This window comes from Mandrillus leucophaeus, unplaced genomic scaffold, assembly GCF_000951045.1.
Source record: "Mandrillus leucophaeus isolate KB7577 unplaced genomic scaffold, Mleu.le_1.0 Scaffold550, whole genome shotgun sequence".
Lineage (NCBI taxonomy): Eukaryota > Metazoa > Chordata > Mammalia > Primates > Cercopithecidae > Mandrillus > Mandrillus leucophaeus.
Genome location: NW_012105920.1, coordinates 567,115 through 594,734, shown reverse-complemented (window position 1 = coordinate 594,734; position 27,620 = coordinate 567,115). Strand labels below are relative to the sequence as shown.

General features: G+C 49.8%; 1 protein-coding gene across 2 annotated transcripts in view; it reads left to right on the top strand.

Moving 5' to 3' along the window:
• Window positions 1-27,620, top strand: part of TMEM63A (transmembrane protein 63A) — a 37,038-nt gene that overhangs the window by 6,540 nt on the left and 2,878 nt on the right. For both annotated transcript variants that reach the window (XM_011997952.1, XM_011997953.1), the window contains exons 4-23: window positions 2,378-2,457; window positions 4,650-4,716; window positions 5,589-5,626; window positions 8,335-8,477; window positions 9,216-9,267; window positions 9,696-9,804; window positions 10,408-10,478; window positions 13,514-13,594; window positions 13,780-13,903; window positions 14,007-14,140; window positions 15,388-15,525; window positions 17,034-17,187; window positions 19,373-19,479; window positions 19,651-19,737; window positions 20,464-20,526; window positions 22,641-22,803; window positions 23,679-23,784; window positions 25,991-26,158; window positions 27,055-27,170; window positions 27,513-27,575. In XM_011997952.1, the coding sequence (XP_011853342.1) occupies window positions 2,378-2,457; window positions 4,650-4,716; window positions 5,589-5,626; window positions 8,335-8,477; window positions 9,216-9,267; window positions 9,696-9,804; window positions 10,408-10,478; window positions 13,514-13,594; window positions 13,780-13,903; window positions 14,007-14,140; window positions 15,388-15,525; window positions 17,034-17,187; window positions 19,373-19,479; window positions 19,651-19,737; window positions 20,464-20,526; window positions 22,641-22,803; window positions 23,679-23,784; window positions 25,991-26,158; window positions 27,055-27,170; window positions 27,513-27,575 (2,064 nt within the window). The remainder of the gene's footprint in view (window positions 1-2,377; window positions 2,458-4,649; window positions 4,717-5,588; window positions 5,627-8,334; window positions 8,478-9,215; window positions 9,268-9,695; window positions 9,805-10,407; window positions 10,479-13,513; window positions 13,595-13,779; window positions 13,904-14,006; window positions 14,141-15,387; window positions 15,526-17,033; window positions 17,188-19,372; window positions 19,480-19,650; window positions 19,738-20,463; window positions 20,527-22,640; window positions 22,804-23,678; window positions 23,785-25,990; window positions 26,159-27,054; window positions 27,171-27,512; window positions 27,576-27,620) is intronic.

Below are 27,620 nucleotides of genomic sequence, written 5' to 3'. Positions count from 1 at the left end.
GCTGCGTGGTTCTCACTCCTGCTCCCAATCAAAGACTCTGTCTCAAAAAAAAAAAAAAAAAAAAAAAATCAAAAGCTGGTTCTCAGAGCGTGCCTTCAGCAGGTGGCCTTTCTTTAACGTAGATCTCCTTGTTTACAAGGATGCCTCCAATTTGAAACATGTCATTGTTCTTCCTTATGCAGACTCAACGTTAGCTGGCTGAGATTTATTGGGGTTAAAGTGCCTCTTCTTTTCACAAATGCCATGGGCTGGCCAGTGCCTCTTGATGCTGTCTCCTAACATGTAGCAGAGACCATCTGAATGAAGGGGGCAGATAGCTCTGATGGAGTAAACACCCTTGGACTGCTTGGAGCTGGAGACTAGGCTTGGGTGGGGAATGTGGGGAGGGTGGCTTAGGGTAGCAGGGAGGAGTGGACAGCGGTGTTGGGGTGGATTTCAGAGTTGGTGGGATTAGAGGAGGGTGGCCCTGGGTCTTCAGGGTGGGGAGAGTTTGGCCAAGGTGAGGAGTAAAGAGAGGGGGGTCTGGACAGGGACCCTAGGTGGGCTGGGTGGGTATTGTTACAACAGTGTTGGTTGAGAAGAGAGTCACCCTCTACTGGAGTGTGCTGCTGAAGGTGAATTTTTTTTTTTTTTTTTTGAGACAAAGTCTCACTCTGTCACCCAGGCTGAAGTACAGTGGCATAATGACAGTTCACTGCGACTTCCTCCTCCTGGGCTCAAGCAATCCTCCTACCTCAGCCTCCTGCATAGCTCGGACTACAAGCACAAGCCACCACGTCTGGCTAATTTTTGCATTTTTGGTAGAGATGGGGTTTCACACCATGTTGCCTAGGCTGGTCTCAAACTCCTGAGCTCAAGTGATTCACCAGCCTTGGCCTCCCAAAGTGCTGGGATTACAGGAGTGAGTCACAGTGCCTGGCCAGGGGTGGGTTTTTATTGCAGTAAGTTTTGGGGGTGGGGGAGCAGGGACACATAAGAGCCAGAGGGCCCTGGAGAGCATGGGTTTGTGGGAAACATCTGCACTGCACAGGCCAGGGCGGCAGCTGCTGTGGACAGGGAGGGCAGGCACCTGCTGAGCAGGTTTCATGGTTTTCCTACAACACGACTCACCTGCCTTTGAAAATATGTCACCAACTTCCTGATTCACCTGAAGAAAATTCCACGAGAACTCAGTGCCTCTGGGGTTCAGGTCTTCTGGATTTCCTTTAGGAAAACAAAGCTCCCCTTCAAAACCTCTGTTTCTGATCAGAGCAGGCAGGGATGTGCTTGCTAAGATTTATTTCTCTACCTCCCTGAACCTCAAAGAGAGGGACCCTGTCTAGAGAGGGAAGAGAGGCAGGAACATGGCAGGGAGCCTGCCAAGGTGGACTGTGGGGAGGGAGGACAGTCTAGAGTGTACAGATGTCTAGAGCTAACCGGCTTAGTCCAGCCCTGAGGTTGCCGTTGGACACAAGCTTGCTGAGGTGTCCCAGCTTACGGAGGCGGAGCCAGCCCGAGCACAGGTTCTTGTGGGGCCTTGCTGCCTGCATGCATGCTGTGTGCCTGCGGGGCCTGCCTTCAGGGGAACCAAACTCAGAGGAAAAATCTGACCATTTCTGACTCAGCCTGAGGAGGCTGTGCTACCTTGGTTCTGTAATTTAAAATGAAATTTCTGGCCAGCGTGGTGGCTCACGCCTGTAATCCCAGCTCTTTGGGAGGCTGAGCCAGGTGGATCACCTGACGTCAGGAGTTCGAGACCAGCCGGACCAATATGGTGAAACCCTGTCTCTACTAAAATACAAAAATTAGCCGGGCATGGTGGCAGGCATCTGTAGTCCCAGCTACTCTGGAGGCTGAGGCATGAGAATTGCTTGAACCAGGGAGGCGGAGGTTGCAGTGAGCCGAGATCATGCCATTGCACTCTAGCCTGGGTGACAGAGCGAGACTCCATCTCAAAAAAAGAAAAAAGAAATTTTCTGTAAAGTGAAGAAGGACACTGGTTCCTGGGACTGCTGTGAGGCCAGACCTTACCCTTCTGCTTAGGGGCCACTGAAGGCAGATCAGGGCCTGAGACTGGGTCCTTGTGGTGTCACTGCTGCCTTGAGAGCAAGAGACAGGGCTGACGTGCATAACTAGGCAGGCTCCAGGCAAGCTTGGCATCAGCGCTGGCAGCCTTGGTGGCGTGGGCACAGGTGACAGGAGCTGGTGAAAGGGGTGAGCAAAGCATCCAGGCTACTGAGCTGTGTGGCCTTGGGCAGCTCAGTGCCCTCTCTGGGCCTGTGTGTTTTCCTTCTAGCCCTGCTGAGTGCGGGCAGGTGGGTTTTACCCCTGAGACCGCTGTGTCTTCTAATGAGAAGCCATCCAATATGCTTTTACTTGGTTTATTTTCTGTTTTTAGTTCTTAATCTTGGTGTTTTCCATTATAAGAAGAAGATTCTGGGACTATGGCCGCATTGCTCTGGTGTCAGAAGCAGACAGGTAAAGACATATCACCTAGGCCATGAGCATGCATGTGTGTACGTGTATATGAGTGTGTGTATACATATATGTGTGTATAGTGTGGGTGTGTCCCTGGAATGGGCTGGGGGCTTATGAAGCCCTCCGTGTGGGCAGGACCCACACGTGACACTGCTATTAGATTGTGTTCACTGAGTGTATCTACTTGGCCTGTACCAATAGCTATTCTCTTTGCTCTTCACCACAGACCCATGAGGTCAGCCTCACTACCCTCATTGTGCTCACAAAACCAAAACAAAAACAAAAAACAAAACGCAGGCTTAGATGCTCAGCTCCCTCAGGGCTTCTGTTGGGCCAAGGCTGTGAACCTTGTTGGCCTCGAACAGGTTGCTTTAGATACTGAGGGCTTTCATCATCCTCTGAAGAGGATGCCCATTTTCTTTCTCCCCTTGAGTGTTTTAAGTGATTATCTTTGAAATTAATTAGCTTGGGGCCAGGGTTGGGTGAGGATCAAGAAGGGCAGCAGAGCCGTCAGGGAACTGTCCCACCCTCCTGCCAGGTCAGTGCCGGCTTTGGATAAGTCTGTTACAAAGCACAGGCTCCCTCGGCTCGGCCTCAGGTCCTTCTAGTTCTGCGTGAGGCTCTAGGATTCTCTGTTCATGTCGCCTAAAGGGTGACAGTGAATTCTGGATCTGCACAACCTGACGTTCCAGCTCCAGCTGGCTGTTTGCACCCAGGATCTTATGTCAGATGTGGCAATAGGAAGTGAGTGATGAAAACTCAGGCACTGGGCCCAGCTGCCACCCAGAGCCTCCCCTGGGGCTCTTCAGGCAGACCCTCCACTCTCGGGCCCCTCCTGACATGTGGCCTGAGTGACAGGGTCCTTTGAACTGGGAAAAGGAGAGGTGTACCTGAAAATGCACCATCCTTTCCCATGATCTCTGCTCTGGGATTTGCTAAAGCCTGAGGTGATGACCTTGGACTGTTGGGGAGAAACTTTTGGGACATCTGATGCCTTTACAGCACATTCAGCTAGAAGTGGGGGCTGTGCACTCTGGTTGAAAAGACCACTTGGGAATCAGAGGGCCCTGCTGCATCCCTGGCTGTGCAACCTCGGTCAAGGCCCCAAATTTATTAGGGTCGGTCTCCTTCTGTCGTCTCTTCTCCATGAGGTCACCGTGAAGGTCAAAAGGGAAGGTCTCTGCAAAGGCTTTTAAAGTTAAGTTTCGTCATGTGTTTTGTCTTTAGCAGGGGGACAGTAGAACCAGGAATAGGAGACTACAGAAAAGGAGTCACGGCCAGGCATGTTGGCTCACAGCTATAATCCTAGCACTTTGGGAGGCTGAAGCAGGTGGATCATGAGGTCAGGAGTTCAAGACCGGCCTGGCCAAGATGATGAAACCCTGTCTCTATTAAAAATACAAAAATTAGCTGGGCATGGTGGCGGGTGCCTGTAAGCCTGATCACTCAGGAGGCTGAGGCAGAGAATTGCTTGAACCCGGGAGGCAGAGGTTGCAATGAGCCAAGATTGTACCACTGCACTTCCAGCCTGGGTGACAGAGCCAGACTCCATCTCAAAAAAAAAAAAAAGAAAAGCAGTCACATATTGCAAACACCTCAGATTTATAGCACATGGGGTATTTTTATGGGAGTACTTGCAAGAAAGGATTTGATTACAATGCCACAATATAAAGTGCCATCATTTGTCCACTCTAAAACATATGTTTTGACATTTCTCATCTCCAAAATTGGGAGGCATCTTGTGATTGGTGGGTGGTCATAGGTTATTTGGCAGCATTTTTTCTTTAACAGTTCATAAAATAATTATGCAAATTACAACCAGTGGTATCTTAGATTTGATAAAATGTAGTATTTATTCCAAATTTTATTTGATAATATTGGGAAATATGCTATAAATTGGCAACCCTTTGAAGTCACTTTAGCTAGACCAGTCACAATGATATGGTTTCTGGGTGTTGACTCCTTGCTCTTCATCCCGTATAACGTAGTTTTATACCATGCCTGGGAATGGTCATTGTCCTTGTCTCTGTCTTTCACAGAGTGAGTTATATTTTGTCTCAGCCATTGAGGGCTGGTAGCTTTGGTTCTGAGCTCCAAGAGGCAGCAAAATACTGGACATGATCTTTTTGACTCTTTGATTTCTTTTTTTTTAAGGAATTATCTGTCATTGTTTTTCTTTTTTGTGTCTCTAGCGAGTCCAGATTTCAGAGATTGTCATCGACTTCCTCCTCAGGGCAACAAGACTTTGAAAATGAGCTGGTTGGTATCTAAGGAACAGTTGTGGTCATGGCCAGGCGTTGGGGACTGGCAGTCATGGTTTTGGGGAGGGAGCAGGGTGGATCTTGAGTGCCAAGTGCTGGAGAAAGTGCTTTTCTGCATTGACGAAGGCACCTGAACTTGGGAAGTACCACAGGAGAGATGGCAGCTGGATGACTGGGGATCTTGAGACTGGATGAACTTGCAGGCGGAAAGGGCTATGGAATCCCTTGGGCTTCCCCAGCACTTCTCTCTCTTACATGTATGGCTTTGTGTGACAGTTAATTATGGACTTGCCAGCTGGATTATGAGCCAGATGTGGGCAAGAGCCCTGCCTTCTCCAGCTCTGTTCCCCAGCGCCTGATGCCTAGTAGGTGCTTAGTCATTGTTGAATGAATTATTGAACAAATATTTGTCTTTCCTAGCTGGATAACAGCCCAGCTTTAGGGGTATTAAGTTTAAGAGATGTGAAGGACAATAAAACCTACAGACACCCTTTCCCCTTAACACCCATTCCAGCAGACCATCCAATCCATTAGGCTTGTTTCCTCTCTTTTGCCTCACCTCTTGGTCAGTGATTGTAAACAATCAAACAGCAGCCCACATCACTTTCCCCAGAGCTGCCCTGAGCTTTCATCAGATTTGATCTAAGTTTTGTGATTTGACCACGAGGTTGTCAAGAGATTTTAGCAGGAATTCCAGGCATGTGGTGTATATTGTGAAGTACTGGGCGCATGCTTGCTGAATATGGGATAAAAGCACTGTTTTTTGTACAACAGGAGGTTAAATGGTTATTTAATGTCAAAGACAATAGTTACATCTGCCTTCCAAAGACACAGATGTTGGAAGCTAATCCCTGTTCTCTACATTTCCAGGGATGCTGTCCCTGGCTGACTGCCATCTTCCGTCTGCAGTAAGTACACTATGGGGCAGCTGCTGGGGGGCCTTTGAGCTGGTTTTTTTGGGTATTTGGCCAATCAAGAGGCAAGAGCCAAGATGCTTGATCTTAAGATGGGGTCTCTTAGATACTTTTCAGTTAATGTCCAAAGCAGTATGTGAGGGCTGAGAATCAAGGTGGCCAGGCAGCCCCTGGGGTCAGGGGCAGAGGAAGGAGGCCTGTAGGATTGGAGCCTCCATGCTGGAGGGCACACAGTCCCTCCTGGAGCCTGGAGCTTCCCAAATTGAGGTGGATCCCAAGAGTTCTTGAAGGTAGAGATGAACTTTATTTATTTCAACATATTCAGTGGAAATCATATGTTCATCTCTCATAATACTGCACAAACTAAAGCTATTTTTTTGCTTTAATTATTCAACTTAATATTTAACACCAATTAGATGTCAATGGAAGCTCTCCTAGGCAGGTTTGCATGTCTTTGAATTAGTGAAAAGTGAAGAAATATAATACATTCAATTCATTTGGTTACAAGTTTTCTTTTTTTCAATGGGGCCCATGGAGAGAAATCTAAAAGATTATTAAAGGTGATTAAGAGCCAGTTAGTTACCTCTCATGTGGTGGAGGGAGGCAGGAGGCGGGGACTGATGTGAGTCTTGGTTCTCACCTGCTGCCATATTCCATCAAATCTAAGAAGTCATTGTTGTAAGATGCATGTTATTTTATAGAGCACTAAGAACAAGAAAACGTTGCCAGCTAAGCTACCATCAACTATCACGATAGGATACACCTCATTTCAGAGGAGTTGAAATATGCCCGGCTGCAGTGGCTCACGCCTGTAATCCCAGCCCTTTGGGAGGCTGAGGCAGGCAGATCACGAGGTCAGGAGTTTGAGACTAGCCTGGCCAACATGGTGAAACCCCATCTCTACTAAAAATACAAAAATTAGCCGGGCTTGGTGATGGGTGCCTGTAATCCCAACTACTCGGGAGGCTGAGGCAGGAGAATCGCTTGAAACTGGAAGGCAGAGGTTGCAGTGAGCCAAGATCACCCCCACTGCACTCCAGCCTGCACGAAAGAGCAAAACTCCGTCTCAAAAAAAAAAAAAAAAAGAAATATGAAAATGACATCTTAGAATTGATGAAATGTGGTGGTTATAGGATGTTGAGTAAGTCCCTCTTTCTGGACCTCAGTTTCCCCAACTGTAGAAGGAGGCTGAGGATAACATGTGCTCAGGCTAATTCAAAGGAATGAATACATGCGAGAGCATGTTGTAAATAGTCGGTTTGGTAGGAGTTGTTCCCAGGGGAACTGGTAGGAGACAGAGCCCTGTGGCAGACAGTCAGCTCTGGTCTGGAACAGGAGGAAGCAGGAGGTGAGTTAATTTATTTAGAAATGAGAACAATGTAGTTAATTGCAAAGCTTTGTCCTCTAGATAAATAGTAATCATGACTCATATGAACAGGCATATTTCTCAGCATCTGCTGATACCACGTACAGCACTAGGTGTTTGATGCTTATTATCTCTTATGAGCCCCTGTTAAGCCAATGAGGTAGGCAGTGGGCAGTTTCCTTGCTTGAGGTCAGAGGCAGGTAAGCTGCGTGACCTGCTTACCTCTCAGGTGGAGGCTGGATTGCATTGTGGTCTGACTGTAAAGCCCACGCTGACATCTTTCAGATCTGCCTTTCTACGATGCAGCCCTTGCCTCCCTGAGCTCTTCCCAAAGCACTGCTTTCCCAGCCTAGAAGCAGTGCCTTCAGGGAGTGGGAAAGAGCAGAGTGCCCTGCCCCTTCTCCCTCTGTAGCACAGAAGTCTAGCTTGTGTGAACCTGGAATTTTCTGAGTCCCCAGTGGACCCAGAGCCTCCAAGTGTAGCACTCCAGGGGTGGGAAAGGGTGGAGCAAGTCACCTCCCCATCTCTGGGGACACAGGGAGGAGGCCAGGGTGGTAGGATAGACTGGGACTCTTGGCTCTACCTCAGGTCTCCACTTGAGGGGGAGACAGGAAACAGGTGGGGGCCTGGGCATATTCCCAACTTTATTCTTTTTTTTTTTTTTTTTTTTTTTTGAGATGGAATCTCACTCTGTCACCCAGGCTGGAGTGCAGTAGCGGGATCTCAGCTCACTGCAACCTCCACCTCCCAGGTTCAAGCAATTCTCCTGCCTCAGCCTCCTGAGTTGCTGGGATTATAGATGTGCACCACCACACTTGGCTAATTATTATTATTATTATTATTTTGTATTTTTAGTAGAGACAGAGTTTCACCATGTTGGCCAGGCTGGTCTTGAACTCCTAACTTCAGGTGATCCACCTGCCTCAGCAAAGTGCTGGGATTACAGGCGTGAGCCACTGCGCCCAGCCCTAACTTTATTCTGAATGTGATTCCTTAGAAGCAGGGCAGGGCTGTGAGATGACTGTATTTATGTACCTTTCCCACACACGTAACTTGGGCACAAATGTTTCTAGCAACATCAGATGGAGTGCTGGTGTTCCTTTACCTCAAGTATGGTACAGGGGCTAAGATGGTGGGCTCTGGAATTTATATCATGTGAGATCCTGAAAGTTATGCAAATTTCCTGTGCCTTTATTTCCTTATATGTGAACAAAAATGTGGGGATAACAATCAAACCATCTCATAAGATTGTGGTGAGGATGATATGAGACGCTTCATGCAGAGCCGTGAGGCCTGTTCCCGTTGCTCATTAAGATTCCACATGTGTCTTGGCCAGTGATGACCAGATCCTGGAATGGTGTGGGGAGGACGCCATCCACTACCTGTCCTTCCAGAGGCACATCATCTTCCTGCTGGTGGTGGTCAGCTTTTTGTCCCTATGTGTCATCCTGCCCGTCAACCTCTCAGGCGACTTGCTGGGTAATGACCGTCCTCACCCTTGTCTATGTTGTAATGGGGCAGAGTGGCAGTCCTAGGGAAAGGGCTCACTGTGGTAGACCAGAACCCCAGGAATCCTGCTCCAGTTCAGATGTAAGGTGGTCTCCGGGTGACTCTCTGAACATTTCCCTCTGATTAAAGATCTGGAGAATAATCTACCACAAACCTAGGCTAAAACTGGGGCCCCAATATCAATGTCTGGTTCTATTTAAATAGGGGAAAAAGCCTCCCAAGATTTACAGAATCAGGGGCTGTTAGAGAGTCTTTTATACTTTCCTGCCCTCACCCAAATTAGGAGGTCACAATTAATGGACCCAGAAGATACGCATGATACTTAATTAAACTCAGGGTGTGGCATTATATCTAAGGGCAACTGCAAGAATCCACCTTACAAAATGCTACCATGAATCCACTTAGGATACCCAGTGGTTCCCAAGGTTGATTTTGTAACAACGTAGGATGTTTGTAGTTTTCTCAAAACGAAATGAATTCACATTTTGCCTTTACCTGCAATGGAAGGTTGAGAAGTTATCAGGGAACATGTTGGTGTCAAGCAGAGGCCTTGATGGTGTAGCTCTGGAAAGACCAGTCAGGCGTTCTCTGCCTGCTGGTCCAGACATGCTCCTCCTCCCCAGAGCTCCACAAACCCAGGCTGATTGGTTACACCCCCTTCTGCTTCCCCACATGACTCTGGAACTAAGTATCTGTGCTTCTCTGCAGACAAAGACCCATACAGTTTTGGGAGGACGACAATAGCAAACCTGCAGACTGAGTGAGTATGGAGCCTGTGGGGACAGGTGTCGATGGGTGAGACCAAGGAGAAGGCAGGTCAGGAGCCCGGGGCAGGCCAAAGGTACTCCAAAGGGAGCCGGCTGGTTCTGAAGGCCCCTTGCAGCTAGTGTGTTGTTGAGCTGTGGGCATGAACACGCTACAGGCAGGCACTGTTTTGCCAGGGTTTTAAGAAACATGGAGGGTCCTGTGGATCTGGAGTTCATTTGTCAGAACAGGAACAGGGACCCCTCTGAAGTGTTCACTGTGGGCTGAGGGGCATTGGCCACACAGCCTCTGTGGGAGGCATCTCTTGCAATGAAGCTGTTGGTCCTCAGTTCAGTGCCCACTGAGGGTAACCAGGCCCCAGCTCTGCACCCCCAGCTCCCTGCCTGGGATCCCAGCTCTGATGGCAGGCGGTTTCCCCCTCAGCAATGACCTCATTTGGCTGCATACCATCTTTGCTGTCATTTACCTCTTCCTCACCGTGGGCTTCATGCGGCACCACACTCAGTCCATTAAGTACAAAGAGGAGAACCTGGTGAGTGAGGTGGGGCTTGGGGACATGTGCTGGGAGGAACTCAGGTGGGAGCTGGAGTGGAGGGGCCTCCTAGGCTCTGCTGCAGGCCCTGACCACAATGAGCTCTGGGAAGGCCTCAGGAGCCGGGCTTGCTTATTCTTGCTCACACTTGGCATCATCTTAAAAAAAACAATTTCCTGGTGGATTGTTTCAAGATTTGGACAGTTACTGGTGCTAAGTAAAGAAGTTTGGGTTGAGAGCAGCCCTTTCTCTTTACCACCCACAGCTTCACAGGGGAGGGGCGCTTCTGTGGCTTGGTTCCAGGCCTGGGTCCTCCTCTGATCTGCTGTGTGACCGCATTTGAGTCACTTCGCCTCTTTCTCAGTCTCCTGCTATGTAAAGAAGGCTCATAGAGTTGCTTTGGAAGTGGATTCTTTGTAGAGCCTGGAAGAAGATGATGTGTAATGACATGCTTTGGGGCTCCCCTGGCCACAGAAGGAGAAAACTGGAGCCTTCTAATTTCCTGTTGTTTACTTTCCAGAGGCTGGAGTGGGGTAGGAAACCTGAGCATACCTGCACACTGGCTTGTGAGTGACTTCTATCCCTACTGTGTTTCCTGGACAGGTGAGGCGGACCCTGTTCATCACAGGACTCCCCAGAGATGCCAGGAAGGAGACTGTGGAGAGCCACTTCCGGTAAGCAGGCGGGGTGGGAGGAGAGCTGAGCCCCCTCCACGTAGGACCAGCACAGCCCCACCCACAGGGCAAGCGCCTTAGGTGAGCGCCTGCTGTCTCTCGCTTGGGTATCCAGATGAGATCTGAGAAGGACCTGGCCCTGCCACAGTGTATGGAGTGGCTCCAGTGTGCCAGCCCTGCTGGTGCTGTGCAATGAATGGCGCCGTGGTGGCCTATCCTCTTCAAGCAGCCTGTGCACAGTGTCCAGAGCACAGACCAGGATGTAGGTGCAAATAAACGTCTTGAGAGCATACGGGGGAACAAAAAGTGTTCACCCCGGGGTTCTTAGCATCACCTTTGCAGAATAAGAGACGTGAGCTGAGCATTTGTACAGACCCACAGGGCTAGGGTCTCACAGGTGGAAGGACCTCAGGGCCATCTCTGCGTTTGCTGGTTTGTCCACCCACGCAGTGGGTGTCTGTTGAGTGAGCACTGTGTCTGAGTCCAGGCTCTCCCTGGTAGAACCACCTTTCCAGCGGCTCCCTTTGAGGATCTGCAGCACCAATTCCTGCAGATGGAGGCTGGAGGAAAGGCTTTCCTGTGAGGAGATTACGTGTGCAGCCAGGGATGCGGGGGAAGGCCCAGAGCATCAGGAAAGGTGGAGGTGGGGTGCGGGGGCAGGGTAAGCAGGCCGGGAAGGCTCCCAGGACCCCATGCTGGAGGACCTGAAGGCTGGGCTTAGGAGCTGACATTTTATTCTTTCTTCATTCCTTTTTTTATTATCTTATTTTTTTAGAGACAGGGTCGTGCTCTGTTGCCCAGGCTAGAATGCAGTAGTGCAGTCATAGCTCATTGCAGCCTCAAATCCTGGACTCAAGGGATCTTCCTGCCTCAGCCTCCCAAGTAGTTGGGACTGCAGACACATGCCACCACACGCAGCTAATTTTTACATTTTTAGTGGAGATAGAGTCTTGCTATGTTGCCCAGGCTGGTCTCGAATTGCAGGGCTCAAGTGATTCTCCTGCCTTGCCCTCCCAAAGTGCTGGGATTACAGGCGTGAGTCACCATGTCCGGCCTCTCTTCATTCCTTATCAATTCAGCAGCCACTAATTTGTTGCATGGACTAGGAGCTGGCTACACTTTAACTTTGCGCTATTTATGAAGAAAGCACTTGCTAAGGAAATTACTAGACAGAATTGTAAATTGAATGTGTAAAATTAGAACAACTTCTTTAGAAACTAAGTATTTTAGAAATATTTACTAATATGTAAATACTCCATACCAGAATCATTTTTCTCCATTTCTTTGAAGCAACTCCTCAAAGTTGCCTGCTAGGCAACACCTGGAAACAGTAATTCCACTTAATGTATAACTTTGAAGAGAAAAAAAAAGTCTCCTCATTCTCATACAAACATTGCATGACTCACGCTTTCCTCTATTTTAGGAGGCCTTTTTAGTGAATGCTGTTGCAATCCGTGGGGATTGATGTGTGAATTTGCCTTTCAAGCAGGGATGCTTAAATTGCAGTTTTCTTCCTCACAGCTGTTATTGAGACCAGAAATTGTCCTACTGTTTAATTTCATGATTGACATACCTATGGGCGCTCTCTGTCACTAAAATGTAAGCACATCCAGGCCCTGTTACCAGCACCTAGAACAGTGCCTGGCAGGTGGTAGGTACGGATTTACATGGTTCTGGAATCCCCTGGAATTGTATGTATAATTTTGCGTGTACGGTGAGGGGGTATTGCATGGTGGCCACGAGCATTGATCTTGGAGCCAGGTTGCCTATATTCACCTCCTGGCTCAGACACTTACTAGCTGTGTGATCTTGGGTGCAAGCCACTTACCTCTGTGGGCCTCAGTTTACTCATCTGTAAAATGGGGACAAAACCTCACAGGTTATAATGAGGATTATATAAATCAATATATGTAACAATACGTGGTCAATAGTGAGTACGTATTTTGCTGGTTCTTTTTTCTTTTTTTTTTTTTTTTGAGACAGAGTCTCACTCTGTTGCCCAGGCTGGAGTGGGGCAGTCTTGCTCACTGCAACCTCCGCCTCCCAGGTTCAAGCAATTCTCGTGCCCCAGCCTCCCGAGTAGCTGGATTACAGGTGTGCGCCACCACACCTGGCTAATTTTTGTATTTTTAGTAGAGGTGGGGTTTCACCACATTGGCCAGACTGGTCTCAAACTCCTGACCTCAAGTGATCCACCCGTCTCAGCCTCCCAAAGTGCTGGGATTACAGGCATGAGCCACTGCACCCGGCCTTGCTGGTTGTTAATATGTGTGTAGACATTTTACTGAAGGTCCTTTGCTTTCATTAGACTTTCTGAAAGGTCTTGACCTTAAAAAAGCCTACCTGAATAGGATTTCAGTGAGGGCTCAAGGTAGATACTGACCTAGCACAAACAATAAATCTATTCCTTTGGGTCTTCAGAGGGGATAGTGATATGTTCATTTTTCCCCGGGATAAGTGCCAGCTGATTGCAAGCCAAGTGGGTATAAACTTGTCAGTTCCAGGCAGTTAGCTTAAACTACTAAAAAAGGCTAGTGGGGTGCGGTGACTCATGCTTATAATCCCAGCACTTTGGGAGGGTGAGACAGGAGGAGTGCTTGAGGCCAGGAGTTCGAAATCAGCCTGGGCAACACAGCGAGACCCCGTCTCTAAAAAAAAAAAAAAAAAAAAAAAAAAAAAATCAGCCTGGTGGCATGTGCCTGTAGTCCCAGCTACTCGGGAGGCTGAGGTGGGGCGACTGATTGAGCCCAGAAGGTTGAGGCTTCAGTGAGCCTTGATTGTGCCACTGTACTGCAGCCTGGGTGACAGAGTGAGACCCTGTCTCTAAACAAAACAAAACAAAAGCCCTCTTTGTATTAAATTTCAAAATTTCCCCCTTTTGGAGGATAAAAGACAGAAGAGAGGTCTCTGCTGGCACAGAAACCAGCAGCGAGATCACTCTGCCATCCTTTCCCTTGGATTCGTGGGCATGTCTCCTGCTTAGGGTGTCTTCTTATCCAATGGCATCTTTTGCCTCCTTCTCTCCCTGGCCACAGGGATGCGTACCCCACGTGTGAGGTGGTTGATGTCCAGCTGTGCTACAACGTGGCCAAACTGATCTACCTGTGCAAGGAGAGGTGAGTGGCGGGCGGGCTTTGCGAGATGCCCACTCCTTCCTTGCTGGCCTTGCAGCTAAGAGGGGAGGAGGGAAGCCCTGGACTCCTCCTTCTCCCCTAGCAACCGATGGTTGAACTGTGGGTGTGGGGGTCTCTGCCACAGGATTCTGAATCTAAAGTTTGTGCCCCTGCTCCCACCCCTACAGAAAGAAGACTGAGAAGAGCCTGACCTATTACACGAACCTGCAGGTGAAGACAGGCCAGCGGACCCTCATCAACCCCAAGCCCTGTGGCCAGTTTTGCTGCTGCGAAGTGCTGGGCTGTGAGTGGGTAAGGGCCCCGCTCCCCGGCTGGAAGTGCAGGCATTGGCTTGGGGGTGCCCCAGACACCTGCTTGGGGCCACATCCTCCCAATGGGATGTGTCTTCTGGCAGGAAGACGCCATCCCTTACTATACGCGGATGAAGGACAGGCTGCTGGAGAGGATCACAGAGGAAGAATGCCACGTCCAGGACCAGCCCCTGGGAATGGCCTTTGTCACCTTCCAGGAGAAGTCCATGGCCACCTAGTGAGTGTGGGCACATCCCAGACCCCTTCTTGGATGACTCCCTGTTCCCCTGCAGATAACTGACTGTCCCTCTTGGGCAGAGATGGTACTGCTGACCCACCATCCCTGGGATTTATCTGTGGTGTTTCCTTCTCCTCCCTCAGCCACCCACACTCACTTTCGGCCAGCCCAGCCCATGTTTGTGTGACAGGTGGTGGGGGTGTGGGCAGCAGCCATGGAGTGGGTGATTCTGGCCAACCCCCTTAAGCTGATGTGGCTTGGCCCCACTGCCAGCCTCTTCCCTGCTGCCCTGGACCCATCCTGTTGGCTTCATGTGCCAGCCTTCCCCGACGGGAGATGGAGGCACCCTCCTTTCAGACATCTGCTCTGGACCACAGATCCTTCTGTCTGTGGCTCCCCACCTTCCCACAAACGCAAAGCTGTGGGGAAGACCCCTGGGGCACGCTGGGGCGCTCACTGCTGTCGGAAGCTCGACCCTGGGGAGTGGCTTTTCACAGTGGCCCTTTGCATGGGACTCTAGGCTCTCATGCCTGTGGTCTCAGTGTCATCTCGCCTTAGGAGCAGCAGGGGGTGGGTTGGAAGAGGGGTGCCGAAAGGAGGTGTCCAGCCACTGCCCCTCCCCCTGCCTTCTCTGCCCCGGGCATTGTGACACTGGGAATGGACTCACACAGGACTTCCTGCCTCCCTGCAGACACTAGGGCAGGAGGAAAGGGGAAGGCATCTGAGGCAGGAGTAGAGGGGCTGCTGGGCTCCTTATGGGAAGTTAAAGGAGGAAAAGCTGTGACCTGTTGAGATGGTGAGGGTTGAGGTGGGAGCCTTGAGGAGGGAAGCTTGGGAATAGGCAGTGTATAACGCGGTCTATTGCTACCCTTGGGCCTGGGGAAAAAGTGACAGAATGAAAAGGTGAGCCACTGGCTTGGCAGTAGCATTGATCAGAGCTCCAGCTTAACAGGCAGGGTGGAGGGGGATGGCCCTATGGAAGAGCAGTGTGTTGGGATGTGTTGCCCTCAGTTTCCTTATCTGTAAAATGGGAATAATACTCCCTTTCTTGCTGGTGGTTGCGAGGATTAAACAAAATTCTCCACACAGTGTGCTAGCATGGTGCCTCTTACATAGCATTACTCATAATACACTAATCACAACAAAGGAAAGGTCCTGTGTGTCACTGCTTGCCACTCCTACTCAGTCCTCACTTGCCACGGTAACCTGAGTAGCCTGGGCCTGGCTGTTTCTACATTTCCTTGCAGCATCCTGAAAGATTTCAATGCCTGCAAGTGTCAGAGCCTTCAGTGCAAAGGTGAGCCCCAGCCGTCCTCCCATAGCAGAGAGCTCTGTACCTCCAAGTGGACAGTCACCTTTGCCGCTGACCCTGAGGACATCTGCTGGTGAGCTCCTAGAACAGGGAGAGGTGGGAAAGAGGCCTGGGTTCCTGGTGGGAGCTGCCCATCACCTGGAGCACAGGTGTGACCTAGCAGTCAATGGAGATCTCCACACATCTGCAACTCTCTGGGCCATGATGCTGTGATGTGCTCAGTGTGGCCCAACTGGGGTATCTGCCCAGCCCTTCCCTCCAGTGTTCCTTCCTAGCATTCAAGTGCTACCCAGCAGAAATATAATGCCAGCTCTGAATGTAATTTTAAATGTAATTTTAAATTTCCTAATAGCCATGCTAAAAAGGTAAAAAGAAACAGTTGAAATTAATTTTAATAATTTATCTCACCCAATATATTCAAACTGTTATTTCAACATGCAATCAATTTTTGAAAAATGTGAGATGTTTTACATTCTCTTTTTCACACTTAGTCTTCAAAATCTGGTGTGTATTTTACACTTCTAGCACCTCTCAATTCATACCAGCCACATTTCAAATGCTCAGTAGCCACATGCAGCTTGTGCAGTCTTACTTAGGTCCAGTGTCAGCCTGGAGCTGTGCTGGTGAGCTGAGCTGTGTCCATGGGGGCCATGGTGAGCCTCCAGTGCTGTGCTGAGGGTAAGGGAACCCAGCGCAAGTCCCAGCGCAGCTGCCTGTCCAGCTCTGCCTCAGCTCCTTGCACAGAATGAGCTTGAGTTGCTCCTCTCTGCTCGGTTCTAGTTCTGCCTTCAACAGTTTTGCTCTTTGGTTCACAGGGCTTCCTAAACTCAGGATTGCTTTGTGGGTCTGTTCTTTGGGATGAGAGGCCAGGGCAGGTGCAAGCTATGCCTTTGTTCCTTTGTCCCTGCCTCCCTCGTCCCTGCACCCCAGCCATAGCCCCCTTGGGAAGAATGTGTCATTAGTCACAAAGCATTGCAGATGTGTCTAAGAAATGCCATGCTGGGGCTGGGCATGGTGGCTCACACCTGTAATCCTAGCACTTTGAGAGGCTGAGGTGGGCGGACTGCCTGAGCTCAGGAGTTCAAGACCACTCTGGGTCACATGGTGAAACCCTGTCTTTACTAAAAATACAAAAAAATTACCTGGGTGTGGTGGTACATGCCTGTAGTCCCAGCTACATGGGAGACTGAGCAGGAGAATTGCTTGAACCTGGGAGGCAGAGGTTGCAGTGAGCCGAGATCACACCACTGCATTCTAGCCTGGATGACTGAGCGAGACTCTGTCTCCAGAAAAAAAAAAGGAAAAGAAGGCCTTGTTTGGCCTGCTTCGGTGCTCATGCCATCTCTTTGGGTAGGTTCTGGCCCCCACACTCTAGCTGAGAGCCACATCTGAGAGAATAACCTTTGTTCCCTCTGAGCTCTCGGGGACCTAAGACTTGGCCTTTCTGTAGTTCGAGGTCAGTGTGGAGAACTTGCCCCCAGGCTAGTCTCTTGGTCTGCCTAAATCTGACCACCTGACCCACCTAAGCCACGAGCACTGGGAGACAAGCCTGGAGACCTGTGTCCCCTCTCCCCCCTGTAGGAAGAACCTCTCTATCCAGGGCCTCCGCTGGTGGCTACAGTGGCTGGGCATCAACTTCACCCTCTTCCTGGGGCTGTTTTTCCTGACCACACCCTCCATCATCCTGTCCACCATGGACAAGTTTAATGTCACCAAACCCATCCATGCGCTGAATGTGAGTAACTGTTCTGCAAGGCCCCTCCCAGGAGAGCTGGTGAGAAGAGGGCTTAGTGGGTGGGGAAGGAATGGGGACAAGAGTGGGGTGTATGCGGGAAACTAAACCAGGGGGTCATGTCGCTCAGCTCACATCCTTGCTTTTAAGCCCTGAGCAGGCATGGCCACGTTTATTTCAATGTCTTTATAGTAATGCCATACACACACACACACACATTATATGTATATATATACACACACACACACGCATACATATATATTTTAATAGACTGTATCTAAATACTCAGTGGTGGGGACCATTTGAGTTGAATGAGGTCTATTCAGTTTGGTAGAAATTAAGCATCCATTAAAAATTGTGTAGATTTTGTGGCACCCATGCAGGGCTCCTGACAGAAGCAGGGATGTACCAGTGAGGCATGTCTATCATGGACACTATGGGGAGTGGCCAGGAAGGAAGGAAAAGAGCTTCGCTGATTGGAGGTGGCAGGATCACAAATTATTTCTTTTACATTTTAGTTGCTAATGACCTTGTTATAAAACTATTCTGGGGCCAGGCACGGTAGCTCACGCCTGTAATCCCAGCACTTTGGGAAGCGAAGGCAGGCGGATCACCTGAGGTCAGGAGTTCAAGACTAGCCTGGCCAACATGGCAAAACCCCATCTCTACTAAAAAATACAAAAATTAGCCAGGTGTGTTGGTGGGCGCCTGTAATCCCAGATACTCAGGAGGCTGAGTATCTCCCAGATACTCAGGAGAATTGCTTGAACCGGGAGGTGGAGGTTGCAGTGAGCCGAGATTACACCACTGCACCCCAGCCTGGGCAACAAGAGTGAAACTCCATCTAAAGAAAACAACAACAACAACAACAAAAAAAAACAACAAAAACTATTTATACTGTATAGGTAATGAATGATTTTCAAAAATCTTACATGAGTCAATGGGATAACAGCCAAACACTCAACTGGCATTTACTCAAAAAGCTATTGGTTTCTCATGATTAACTTTGCCAAGCCATCTCCCTAAATTTTTTTCTTTTTAAATTTCACTTTGCATTTGGTTACTTATTCTCTGGGAAAGAATACTGGGCAGGAGGGCCTCCTTGTCCTCACTTTGCCATTCTCCCCATCTGATGAATTCTGAACCTCAGTTTTTCATCCAAGGACTGGAGTTAAAACACCTGCCCTATTATACAGGACGCGAGGCTGTCGTCATGATAATCAATGAGCTGATGTGTGGTTGAAGCTCTTATCTGACTCCATAAATAGTTTAAAACTACCTAAGTGTAAATTCAGCAGTTTTGTTTAAGATTTCAAGCAGGTATTATAAACATGCATTCCTTTGCCAATCTTTTAATAGAGGGACAGGCCTATTCTTTTGAGGATGGATCTGCTGTTAAGAGCTCCCCTTTGTCTATTTTACATCAACCACTCCTTATTTCATTGTTTTGTGATTCCAGTGTTGCCTTCTTTAAAGTAAATGAAGAATTTAGATATTTGCAGAGCCATTCTGAATATAGAAACTTCCTAGATCGCATATCCCTTGATCTTTTACCGTTAATTTACTCTCATCTAATTAACAGCGTTTTTTTTTTTTTTTAGAAATTGACTTTTATCAAGTCTTTCCAAAGTATCCAACTTAGTTTTCAAAGAAAATTTCTCTCTATTTTTATGTTCATCTAATAAGTGACAGTAATAAGTCAATCAGCTCATGTAATCACAGTAACAAACAGCAGGATTGTGGACACACACAGTAGAGTCCTGATATGCTGCAGCTGGACCAGTGGGAGCTGAGCAGGCAGGGCATCCCCTGCCCACCCCACGCCCCCAGCCAGGACTCCAGGCCTTCAGTGTTCAGTCTTCCCGTGGCATCAGTCATTTGTTTTGTATAGGGAGCAGAGAAGGTTATTTAATCTGTTTAGTCAGATAAGTGGCGTTTACTTGTATGTGAAATTGCTTTCTTTGCTGTGCTGTGAGGCGGTATACAAATATAAGGTGCTGTTACTGATTATTCAGCCAACATTTATGGACTACCAGCTCTGTACCTGGCACAGTGTTGGTTCTGGGGGTCAGAGATGACAAACTCCTACCCCAGGAGTCCACTGAGCGACTGTGCCAATAGGTCATGGCCTCAGAGCCGTGTGGCCCACGGCCCCTGTGACTCTCTCTGCTGTGGACCTTTCTCCTAGAACCCGATCATCAGCCAGTTCTTCCCCACCCTCCTGCTCTGGTCCTTCTCGGCTCTGCTCCCCTCCATTGTCTACTACTCTACACTGCTGGAGTCTCACTGGACCAAGTGAGTACCCGGGAGTCCTGAGGCCCTGCCCCTAAGATGTATTTGTCTGACCGCTCCCTTGTCCACACCCTGTCCCCCAACTGCTCAGCCAATGGACACATGGCAGGGGCCTCACTGTGGGCACCTGGAGCATCTGGGGGACTGTGAGTACTCACCTTTGACTTCCTGCAGGTCAGGGGAAAACCAGATCGTGATGACCAAAGTCTACATATTCTTGATCTTCATGGTGCTGATCCTGCCCTCCCTGGGTCTCACCAGGTATATGCCACCACCTCCTGCTGTAAATTCAGAATAAGAGTCACATCAGGAGAGCACTGTCCCCAGGAGAATGCAAATGGTTTGGTAGCAGAAGCAAACCTCTAACAATATCTAAGTGTGTCGCAACCTCTTGGCGTGTAGTAGGGCTGGGTCATTGATTCTTCTGGCAATATGATTGTTCTTCTTTAAAAAAGAAAATAACACCATATTGGTCAGGCTGGTCTCGAGCTCCTGACTCAGGTGATCCACCCGCGTTGGCCTCCCAAAGTGCTGGGCTTACAGGCGTGAGACTGTGTCTAAAAAAACCCAAAAAACAAAAAAGAAAGAAAAGAAAAGAAAAAACAGCTTGAAAATTTTGTGGCCAGGCACGGTGGCTTATGCCTGTAATCCTAGCATTTTAGGAGGCCGAGGTGGGCAGATCGCTTGAGTCCAGGAGTTCCAGCCTGGGCAATATGGCGAAACCCCATCTCTACAAAAGAATAAAGAAAATGAAACTTACCAAGGACCTTCCACTTAGGGAGGGCCTCATTATGGCTTTGTTTATCTCAAAGAAGGAAGTTTCTGGTAAAGCAGACTGTGACAGGTCATGCTGCAGTAATGCATCGTTGAGAACAAAAGTCGATCTCGAGCTTTGGCCTGTTTTTAGAGCAAAAGAAAATGAAAGCATATGTAGTGACAATATGGAATGCTGGAAATAAACTCTTAGGGGGTTCCTTTGTTTTCCAGTCTAGACTTTTTCTTCCGGTGGCTCTTTGACAAAACTTCCTCGAAGGCTTCCATCAGGTTGGAGTGAGTATTGCCAAGTTGAGTTTTGGAGCCATGGCTCTGGGTGAGAGTCCCACAGGGGCTAGGGCTGCAGTGGGGTGGGTAGGGGTGCTCGTAGCCTATGCTTCCGAACAGGCATCTTTCTCCCCAGACAGCAGGGCTTGGGGCCTCACCTCCACCCTGCCAGGTTCCTGGTAGACACCGTGGGAGCTGACCCACTTTGTGCTATGCTTGCAGAAATGTGGTTAATTTTTTAGGCCAGAACTCAATTAGCAGCTGTCTCATTCATTCTTTGAAACTTACTGAGCACAGAGCCACATGGGGAGAAGGAATTGCTGGGTCTCAGTGGTGCCAGGGAGTGGGGAAAGGAGAATAATAATTAAACATGGCAACCGGGATGCCTCTGGGCTCTGGGGATTATTTTTGCCAGAATAGAATTAAACTTACTGCCGATGTATCCTTGTTAGTATTTTAAACTTACACCATGCCACTTAACAGTAATAGCTATTGTTTAAGAAGGCACTACGCTAAATGCTTTATGCATCTTTTTCTCACTGAATCTTTACAATGAGCTATGAGGAAGATACTATTATTCTCTCCATTTTACAGATGAGGAGACTGAGGTTCGGGGATGTTGAATAACTTGCCCAAGTCTACCCAGCCAGTTAAGGAACAGAGCTGGGATTCAACCCCAGCCCCTACAGACTATACGTTAGGTCTTAATATAGGCCCAGAGGCTTGGCATTGACTTTCCTAAAAGAATGTGCTTACCTGTAAGGATGGGGTGAGTTATTTTAAATGAGTTCTTGCTGAGTAAGCTGATGAGTTGGGAGCTGGCGGCTATGACAGACACACATACATACAACCAGCAATAGTCTAGGTTGACAGTGACTTTCAGATTGACAAATCCAGTGACCAACTCAATTCTCATCTTATGATCTATCAGCGACATCTGACACATTTATCCAAGCCTTCCTTCTCGAAGCTCTGCCTTGGCTGTCTCATCCGGCGGCATCCTCTTGTCACCCTCCTTGGTGGGTTCTTTCCCATCTCCCCAACTCTAGATTTTGGCTGCCTGAAGGCTCAGCCCCCAGTTCTGGGTCCACACTGCCTCTCTAGGTGACTTCAGCTGAACCCATGGCTTCCATGCCATGAGACTGCTCCTGAATTAACTTATGCGGACAACATCCACATTTATGCCTCTAGCCTGCACCTCCAGGCTGATAACCCAACTGCCCACCTCAAATTCCAGCTGGAGTTTTACTGGGTACCACGGATGTTACCTGCCCAAAACCAGACTCCTGACTTTTACCCTCAAATCTGCTACTCTGTAACTTTCCCCATTCCATATTGTTTTTCTAACTGTTTTGGCAAAAAACCTCAAAGTTCACCTTGTTTCCTTTCTATCCCTCCCATGCCATACCCAGCCTATCAGCAAATCCTGACAGCTCTCTCTCTAAAGTAGATCCAGAATCCCTCCATATCTCACCACCTCCATCACAACTGCCCTCGCCCCACATGGGGATCACACAGCGGCCATCTGCGTAGTCTTCCTGACCCCATTGGAACAGATCCCTTGCCCTGGGTCTGCCCCCAGCCCCTTTCAGCCTTGTCTTCTGCCTTCCCCCAGCCCACTGCTGTCCAGCCCCACCTGCCCTTTTGTTCTTCCTGGATGTGCAGCAGACGAGGGAATCCTCAGGCGTCTTATATGTTGTTCCCTTTCCCTGGAATCCTGTCTTCCCAGGTTTTGGGATGACTTGCTCCTTCACTTCTTCACATCTCTGCACGAGTATCACCTTGTTAGAAAGGCTCCTCCAACCCTTGTATAACATAGGAACCCTCCCTGCTTTATTTTCCTCTAGGACTCACCACCCCCGGCATATGGAATATTTGTTTGTTTGCTTCTTTGTGCCCCCAGCTAGAATGTGAATTTCAAGAGAGTGGGGGCAGGGGCTTTGTTCTGTTCTCAATGTCTGGAAAGGTACTTGGCACACAGATGTGTTCTCCAAATATGTGCTGAATGAACGGAAGACTATACAGCCCTCCCAGGGGCTTTCTGCTCCTGCCCAGCCTAGGAGCCCCTCCTCCCCCTCCAAGAGCGGCTCTCAGCTCACAGACCTGGGCCCCGGTTTCCCCAGGTGTGTCTTCCTGCCTGACCAGGGCGCCTTCTTTGTGAACTACGTCATCGCCTCGGCCTTCATCGGCAATGGCATGGAGCTGCTGCGGCTGCCAGGCCTCATCCTCTACACCTTCCGCATGATCATGGCCAAGACGGCTGCCGACCGCAGGAATGTCAAGCAGGTGCCATCCCCTGGGCCCAGGGCTGTGCCTCTGACTCCCTCCCATGTCCCCCTTCACTGACCCGAGGGCCTCTCACCCCCACTACCCCTGCTAATGGGTAGCATTTACCCGACTACCCACTAATGCAGGCACTGGGCTAAGTGCTTCTCAAACCCGGGCCCAGGCAGGCGTGGTCTCCTCCAGCCTCCTCTCTAGCTCACAGGCTGGAGGAGAGAGTTTGGGACTCTGGCATTTGAAACAGTTTGATCACACACATACATACATACAACTCAAACCAACAGACTCTTTTTCCATGGGTGCCCATTTGCATAAATTCTTAGCCAAACCCCAGATGTCAAAGGCATTTTTGGCTTATGGCATTTACTCCAGGATTCCCTGAACCGGAGGGTGTGGGATTCTCTTTTCTTCTCCTCTGCCATGGTGGACACTGCGCGAGGAAAGTGGGAGAAGTGCTGCATTCCTTCATTTCATTCTCAGCCCCTTATGAGCCGGGCACTGCTAGTATCCCGATTTCACAAAGGCACGAACTAAGCTGGCCCAGGATCCCCTGCTAGAAGGGCTGGAGTCACGAGGAGTCACTCTACACCTCTTCCCCGACCACCTCTTCTCTCCAGGGGCTCACACGCCTGTTGGGTGGACAGGATTGGAACGAAGGGAGCACTAGCAAACATGCATCACCATGCCTCAGGAGGGCTGGGTGCGCTCAGTGAAGCAGGGCAGGCTGGGAGGGATGGGAAGGACCTTGGGAGGCGGGGAGCCACGCATCTCCTATTTCCAAAGTCCTCTACCCCGCTCTCCCCTCACCACTTGGAGAGCACAAAAGGGTGTTTGAGGTGGAACAAGTCCATGAGCTCCTCACCACCTCCTTCTCCCAGAACCAGGCCTTCCAGTACGAGTTTGGAGCCATGTATGCGTGGATGCTGTGTGTCTTCACTGTCATCATGGCCTACAGCATCACCTGTCCCATCGTTGCGCCATTTGGTGAGTGACCCTGGAGCCTCTCCCAGGGTACGTGGACGGCTGATTGCACCAAGCCTCTCGGGGACAGCTAACAATTGTGCCCAGGTTGGAGTTCCCAAAACCACAGCCACAAGAGCCACAAGCTGCCAAAGACCCACGTGACACCAAATTTCACTCATTTCTTTCTTTTTTTGTTTTGAGACAGGGTCTCATGCTGATGCCCAGGCTGGAGTGGCATGATCTTGGCTCACTGCAACCCCCACCTCCTGGGCTCAAGCCATCCTCCCACCTCAGCCTCCTGAGTAGCTGGGATTACAGGTGCCCACCACCATGCCTGCCTAATTTTTTGTATTTTTGGCAGACACGGGGTTTCACCATGTTGGCCAGGCTGATCTTGAACTCCTGACTTCAGGTGATCCACCCGCCTCAGCCTCCCAAAGTGCCGGGATTACAGATATGAGCCACTGTGCCTGGCCTCATTCATTTTTAAATGAATTCCTCCCACTGGCCCTCAGCTAGGACCTCTCTCAGTACTTCTGGTCTGAGGTTCTCTGCCCAGTGACCACGTCGTTCATGGTTGATTTCTTTAGCAGCAAGTAAAACAGTCACAATCAAAGCTCTTGTGCTGCTTTCACTCCGGCAGATGCCTGCCTCCAGAATCGTCTTGGAAAGAGGCTGTTTCACACTTGGATGTCTGGCCTCAATTCCTCCCCAGCCCTTCCCATGCAGAGCCCCGTATGGCATGCTCCCACACCCTATCCTACAAGGCAGGTCTTGTTTCTATTCCCCCTTCACAGATAAAGAACTTCATATGTTGTTAGTAAGCAGGAGAACCAGGATTTGAACTCGGGACTGTTTAAAGACCAAGGTCCTGGCCACTGAAATAAAAAAAAAAAAAAATCCTTTTGAGCTGGCAGATGAATGAAAGGCTCTAGAAGGAAACAGAAGACCCAAGAGACTGCTGGCAGCGATAGCTGAGGTTTAGGGGGAGAAGTTGTTTTAGTTTTCACTGTATACTCTCTTGTGTAGTTTTAAAAATTTACAGTATTTACACTTTCAAAACAAAATTTATTTTTTAAAAAAGAACCTGGGACCAGGCACGATGGCTCACTCCTGTAATCCCAGCACTTTGGGAGGCCTAAGCAGTGGATCATCTGAGGTCAAGAGTTCGAGAACAACCTGGCCAACATGGTGAAACCCTGTCTCTACTAAAAATATAAAAATTAACCGGGCATGGTGGCAGGCGCCTATAATCCCAGCTACTCGGGAGGCTGAGGCAGGAGAATCACTTGAATCCAGGAGGCAGAGGTTGCAGTGAGCCAAGATTGCACCACTGCACTCCAGCCTGAGCAACAAGAGCGAGACTCCGTCTCAAAAAGAACCTGGCATAATAGAAAAGGCAGCACCCACTTTCTGTTGGTCCCCCATGTGCGATCCTGTGCCAACCCTGGGGTAAGATCCTTGGGCCTCATTCTCTGTTGACTGATGAGGGCGGGGATCAGCTGGGTGGGAGAAGGCCAGGGGTGTGGGAGCACTGACATACGGGGGCTCAGCATGGGAAGGGCTGGGGAGGAATTGAGGCCAGACATCCAAGTGTGAAACAGCCTCTTTCCAAGATGATTCTGGAATGTTAGTGTTCTGTGGGGACAGGATCACAGACACTGTGACTCCCTTGGTGTGGGGTCCGTCCCACAGACCCTGATCCAGCGACGAATGAAAGACATACACTGACAGATATTTTGCCTGTCAGTGCGGCTAAGGGGCTCTGCTGCCTGAGTCTGCACCTGTGGATGATCAAAGGTTGGTCTCAGGACCACATGAGTAAACAAGCTATTTGGGTAAACTCCCCCACATTCCTATGTATCTATGCCCTAAGCTTTTGAGAGAATTCAGCTGCCTTCAGCCAAACCCTTTACTGAAGTTATGCAAACCTCTCGGCCTTCCAAGGTTTGTGTCTATTTTCTATAACTTTATCTTAAATTTTCTCCTACCACCCTGACCGATCCCCTACACCTTGGGGTCACAGAGAAGTGAGGAAGCGGGCAGGAGAGAGAAAGAGAAACAAAACTAGCAGCCAGAGGTGCAGGATGCCTCATTTTGTGTTCAAGCAGTAGAGCAGCAGCCCCAGTCCTGGCTCCTTGCCAAAACAGCCGCCCCTGAGAGGAAGAGGGCAGAGGTGTCTGTGTGGCCCTGCAAGGTCTCCAGCTCACAGCCCCATCCCCTGCAGGCCTCATCTACATCCTGCTCAAGCACATGGTGGACCGGCACAACCTCTACTTCGTCTACCTCCCAGCCAAGCTGGAGAAGGGGATACACTTTGCTGCTGTGAACCAGGCCTTGGCAGCCCCCATCCTATGCCTCTTCTGGCTCTACTTCTTTTCCTTCCTGCGCCTGGGTGAGTGGCCCTTCCAACCTGGGGCCAGCCCTTGGCCTCCCATCCCTGCATCCCCACCAGCCAGTCAGATCCCCCATTGCTTTCACAGCATCAGCTTGGCATCCAGTCAGAATGTGGTGCCCAGAGTGAGGGCTGGTTAGGTGTCCAATCAGAATGTGATACCCAGAATGAGGGTCGGTTACATGTCCAATCAGAATGTGTGCCCAGAGTGAGGACTGGTTAGGTGTCCTATCAAAACAGGATACCCAGAGTGAGGGCTGGTTGGGTGTGGTGGTGACAGCTGAGCTCCTAAGCTAGCCCGAGTGCAGGTGTAACCCTTGTGAAGGCCTGGTCAATTGTCCCATACGTCCCTGGAGAGAAGACAGTGCCGTTATCAGCTGTGCAGGGACTGAACCAGAGGAAATGGGGAAGCTGATCCAGATTGCCCTTTGAGGGTGGTGGTTGGACCCGGCTCCTTGTATCTCCTGGCATGGAAGAGGTGGGGACATGGAGGAGAGAAAACTGACACTCCTGGGGGAAAGTTGTGTCTGCCCTGGTCAGACTGGGGGTGTGGGACGGTCCATCCTACCTAGCCCAGGGCACTGGAGACTGGAGGGAACGGACCCAGCAAGGAGGCTGGTGAATTGCCATTGACTTGGCATCCCAGTGCCTGAAATGCAACCAGGGATGATGCCAGCCATTCAGTGGGTCCCTCTGTGTGCTCCTGGCTGCGAAGACACCATCCTTGCTGCTGGAGTTGAGGGCTAGGGGTGGGGGTTAGGCCTTACCTTTGTTTCCTGCCTGAGGGATAAGTCACGGGCAGTTTCCACACCAGGTGTGGCCCCTTCCTCAGCAGGGTGAGGGTAGGTGGTGGCCCCTCCCTGCCCACCCCAAGGCTAGCCACCCTCTGTCCCCAGGTATGAAGGCCCCTGCCACTCTGTTCACCTTCCTGGTGCTGCTGCTCACCATCCTGGTCTGCCTGGCTCACACCTGCTTTGGATGCTTCAAGCACCTCAGCCCTCTGAACTACAAAGTAAAGGTCCCCGACCCCACTGCCCCGTCAAGCCCTGGGAGGAACAGATGGTGGGACGGGCTCGCTCTCAACGCCTCCCACCCTTGTCCGTATCAACACAGCAGCAGCCTTCTCCAGATTCTGCTTCTCCATGGGAAAGGCGTGGGTGGCTGGGTGCCATGTGTAGCTTCCCTTGCTCCCCCATCACTGCACTCCCCCACCCCCCCACTCTCTCAGGCTGCCAGGGAGCTTGGTGCCAGCTGGTACTATTATTCCGGGTGTTAATAGTCTCTGTGTTTGGAGGGTGTTCGTTCACAGAGATCAGTTTTGTTTATCATTGCAAGTTTTTGCTGTTATCTGCAGACAGAAGAGCCTGCAAGTGACAAAGGAAGTGAGGCAGAGGCCCACATGCCTCCATCGTTCACAGTAAGCTGTCTGTGCCCCTCAGCCTCCGAGCTTGTCGCCCTTTTT